Source organism: Nannospalax galili, unplaced genomic scaffold, assembly GCF_000622305.1.
Source record: "Nannospalax galili isolate Female #2095 unplaced genomic scaffold, S.galili_v1.0 scaffold131, whole genome shotgun sequence".
NCBI classification, from domain to species: Eukaryota; Metazoa; Chordata; class Mammalia; order Rodentia; family Spalacidae; genus Nannospalax; species Nannospalax galili.
The window spans coordinates 2,216,365-2,221,304 of record NW_008332088.1 but is presented as its reverse complement, the minus strand read 5'-3'; the positions used below and the strand labels follow the sequence as shown (position 1 = coordinate 2,221,304).

Genomic DNA, 4,940 nt, shown 5'->3' with positions numbered 1-4,940 from the left:
AAAAAAAAAAAACAAAACAACCAAACAAACAAAAAAAGGAGCTACTAATTACTTTCATGATTCCATGACAACAGAGGGAAAAACAATCCACATCACACCATGTTTCAACAAAACAGTATAATGTTTTCAAAATAATTGATTTTTGTCTCATCAGGTTTTAATATAGTCCCACTTCCAATGGGTCTCTTTTTTTTTCCATTGTGTTGTTATCAGTCAAGCCCAACAGATATGTAATCGCTTACCCTACTCTCTACCCTGAAAAACCCTTACTTTTCAGAGATATTTTCAAATTATAATCATAAATTGCTTAATGAGTATTTATATGATGTTTATTTAATTCTCATGCAGGACTGCATCAAAACATGTAAACAAGGATCTTGGTAATATGGAGGAGAACAAAAAGCTAGAAGAAAACAATCACAAAACAGAGGCCTAAGAGAGGAGTGGCTCTAGCTGTCCAGGTAAGTGGGATGGAGGAGGTCTGCAGACATGACCCCCAGAAGTGGGGAGTTCTGTAGGGATGACACAGAAACTTCACTCTCAGACGCTTCTTAATTACAGCTTCCAAATCAGGAAGAGCATTTTCAACAGGGAACTTCAGTGTCTCAGTGTTCTCAGAAGATGGAATCTTCCCAGTCTCCTCAGCATCCCCTACACAATCATCATCATCCCCTGAATCCCTTTTGAGATTTCAGCATCTAATTTGCATTTTGTTTTCTAAGGCAAAAATTTTGCTGCATACAAAGAAGCTTCATTTTATAAATTGGTATTTGGGTTCAGAAAGAGCAAACTCAAAATTTATTTTTAAAAGCCATTAGAACAAAAATTTAAATATAAATATTTTAATCTAAGGATATGGTGTAATTGTAAATGCATTTGTACAGTCAGCTCCCAAATCATTTCAATGAAAAGGCTGACAAACTAGTATATATGTATATACAAATACACAGACTTTTCTAGGTAGTGTAAGTATATTATGCTTGTGTGGGTCCATAAGTATATAAGTACCTAGATATGCATACATATATGTGTGCATAATGTATATGCCACTGTTGCATATATTGCATATATTCACATATATTAACTGTATGTGTATGGTTTGTAAGACAGCTTCACAAAGGTATATATGATACAATGGCATTACCACATGCAGTTTGACCTTTTTCTTTTGTGACCCCTTGAAATGAACAAGAATCATTTGAATTAATTATTCTGTGTATCATGAGGGAACTGTTACTGTAGCTTATTAACATGGTGTATAAAGCTCAACTGCTGTAAACCTTGGGTGTAACATAAATTAACCACAAGTCACAATCCAAGTAGGTTAATGAGTTTATCTCATAGCAAGGATGGTGGGCATTTGAAAAAAAAATTGTATATATAAGAACACACCAAGCAGAGAAATGTAGAATCATTTGAAATGATATCAATTTGTAAAGTCTGAAAGTCAGAATCTCCAAGTAAATGGGTAAAAAGAGTTGGAATTGGATTCTGTCTCCTGTTATGCCCACTAGAGCCTAAATACATCAGCAATCTCAGACTTCTTCCCCCACTGCCCTACTTTTCCTCAGTCCTGTGTAAACACAGTTTATACCCTTTGATTTCTTCAAAATGGATTGACTTCCATCTCACTGGAAGACTATTGATTTAAAGGGATGAACGCATTTTATGTTTGAAGAGAAATGGAATGAAATATTGTTCTGAAACACCTTATAATCTTCATATGAATCTAAGCCTGTATTTAAAAAGGAGGGAGGCAAGGAAGGAAGGGAGGGAAAGAGAAAAGGAGGGAGGGAGGGAAGGAGGGAGGGAGGAAGGAAGGAAGGAAGGAAGGAAGGAAGGAAGGAAGGAAGGAAGGAAGGAAGAAATGGAGATTGAGAGTCATCAATTCTAAAAACATTGTAGAATTGATAGTGCATGATTTTTCAGATGGGTTTTCAGATGAACTCAGGGAAAGCAGAGCTTTATGACTAAAGAAATTATTGTCACTTAATTTAGTACAAGCTATCTGTTGATAGTGAAAAATGATTGTTATGGTAACTTATCTAAATTATGTTTTTTCATCATTTCAGAGGAAAAAATCATATAGACCAATTGAAGCATGAACGTGGATTGTATTTAAGACATAAACAAAGACACTGACAGCAATTCATGGTTCAAGTATTAAGCAGTTCATTCTACCAAGCTGTCGCAGGATTTTAGAGAATTATCTCAAGTAAAACAATGAAACGAAAATATATTTAAAAATAAACCAACAAGATTTGGCAGCCATGATAATAGGTCATATGTTATGTTGGGTTTGAATTTTTTTCTGTAAATGTCTGCACTGAGGATTTCTTTTCAGTTTGCCTTTTATGTAAATTTTTTACGTAGCTATTTTTATACACTGTAAGCTTTGTTCTGGGAGTTACCGTTAATCAGATGTATAATGTAATGTTTTTATTTCAATTGTTTGTATGGATAATCTGAGCAGGTACAGTTCTGATTCTGATTGCTATCAGGAATGCCCTGAACTTTCTTAGGAGCACCTAAAACCCAAAGGTGGCAGTTTGTGAGATTGGGGATGCACACATTGCCCTATTCAGAAGCTGGTTTTTATCACGAGAAAAGGAGGCCAAGAGTCAGACTGATAAGCACCGTAAGATGTGATTGTGTGTGCTATTAGCTGATGCTCAGAAGCACTCAGACACACGGAATCACTGCAGGTGAATGGTACTCCCAAGCTGACAAATTTGCCTTTTCTGAAAAAGACATAATACAGAACTTGGGTAACATTTGTTTAAAGATATCTACTAGTAAATTACAATCTGTCAAAGGAAAAGGTGGGTGGGGGGAGAAAAGAAAAAGAAATCATGTGTCAGAGATGGAATATTCAGAGCTGGCTTGCCGTTTCCACAGACCACAATGTAAATCACTGTAATTAAGAATTGTGTTAAATCCTTTGGGTTATCCACTGCCTTAAAATGATACCCCTATTTCCTTTAAAAAATAAGAGATATCAGTCAGAATTGGAGATTTTTAACAGTGGTCATTATTAAAGCTGTGTTATTTTCCACAGAATATAGAATATATATTTTTTTCGTGTGTGTTTTTGTTAACTACGCTACAGATATTGAATGCACCTTGAGATAATTTAGTGTTTTTAACTGGTACATAATTTATCAAGCAGAACATAAAAGTGTAATAATAAATGTCTATGTATCTTTAGTTACATTCAAATTTGTAACTTTATAAACATGTTTTATGCCTGAGGAACTTTTTAAGGCGGTAGTATAAAAGGAAACTTTTTGAAGTAGACTGAATAAGGGCCAATAGGGACTTGTGACTAGACTTTTAAACTTTGCTCTTTCAGATAGAAGCTTGGTCCTGGGATCATACTACACAGTCATTTTTTTTTTTGTCCCAGGATTTACATACATAACTTTAACTAAGAAAAGAAAAATGAACATTGTATTTCCAGGTATAGAGCTATGTTCTTTAAGAGAAAAAGGAAAACTGATGTTTGTTTTTCAGACTCAAGTAATAAAAATATTGTGAATGGCAATGAAAAACTAATCAAAGATTAATCTCTGATGATGGTTGGAGACAACATTTGCAAATTCTGCATATTAAGACACAGATAATTGTACATTTGTAACCATTTATTGTCTGAGCAATAGTGACTCAGTTTAATAAAAGCTTCTTGTAATGCATTGGTATGGATTAAATACATAAAAATATTCTACTAGACTCCATGCTGTATAAACTATTATGGAAAAAAATGAAAACAAGTTATTTTGCCTCTGAACTTTGATTTATTGAAGTTTTATTTGGCAGGAAAAAAAATGAATCTTGGTCAATATTTAAACCAAAGTGAAGGGGGAAAAACAAAACCAAAGTTATTTGTTTTGCATGGCTAAGCCATTCTGTTATCTCTGTAAATACTGTGATTTCTTTTTTGTTTTCTTTTTCTTTTCTCTTTAGAATTTATTAAAGAAATTCTAAACTTTTTAAACATCTGCTTTCCACAATAAACCATGAACACTAAAATGAGATTATTTCCATATTATTATTTTTCTTTTCTTCTTCTGCTATGGATGATCAAAGGTTTAAAGTCTTACTCCTAAGATATGTTTGCAGAAAATAAGCAACAGGATGATAGAGAGAGTGTTATTCTATAGCTGGCATGGTATACACTTGCAGAGTAAGTCAAAAACAGCTCTTAGAACCTAGTCAGCAGAAAAGAAGCTCAGAGCTCTGGACCAAGAGAGGATGTTTACAAGGAAAAAGAGGACAACACTGTTACTACTGAATCAATGTCTTAAAGAGGAAGCTGACTCGATCAACATCAGCCATGCTTAGTCGCACTGGAAGGAAGATAATTCACAGTCTTTGACTTCTAAGGTTTCTTCTCTCCCATTGCACTGGTTGGCAGCAGGAGACAGGCTTTACCAGTTCAAAGTTCACTCCCTATATGTGATTATAGGATTTGTATGTGGAAATGGATTAACATACCCCTCTATGCCTAAAAGATAATAAAAATGAAATGTGTCTTCACATATCTCTCAAAGCTGTCTGCCTCTTGTCTGCAATAGAAAACTCATGTACAAAAAATGATTTTCTTTAATAAAAAGTGAAAAACTTAAAAAGACTGTCCATTCCTCTGGAAGAAAATTATAGAAGAATAAACCTACCCCTGACTTCTTCCTAAGTTTCCTGAAGCTACCTCAAGGTTTTACTGATGACTGGTTTTAAAGGTGCCTGTCTATGCTGTTAGGGTCACATTTCACTGTCCTTAGAGCTTGATTAACAGGTAACAGGACACTTTTGCACTTTTGTCTTTCTTTACCTTACTTCAGATCACCATTTGGAATTATCTAGGAACAGCTTTCACAGAAATATGTGTTCTTTTTTTTTTGGTCTTTTTTGAGACAGAATCTTCCTGTAGCCCCAGCTGTCTT

General features: G+C 34.4%; 1 protein-coding gene across 2 annotated transcripts in view; it reads left to right on the top strand.

Annotated features, from left to right (window-relative positions):
* The window catches only part of Alcam (activated leukocyte cell adhesion molecule), a gene marked incomplete in the record, with an annotated part of 204,069 nt that extends 199,890 nt beyond the window's left edge, over nucleotides 1-4,179 (top strand). For both annotated transcript variants that reach the window (XM_017796652.2, XM_008827200.2), the window contains 2 exon segments: nucleotides 349-461; nucleotides 2,073-4,179. In XM_017796652.2, coding sequence (XP_017652141.1) covers nucleotides 349-436 — 88 coding nt within the window.
* Nucleotides 4,180-4,940: the final 761 nt, after the last annotated feature.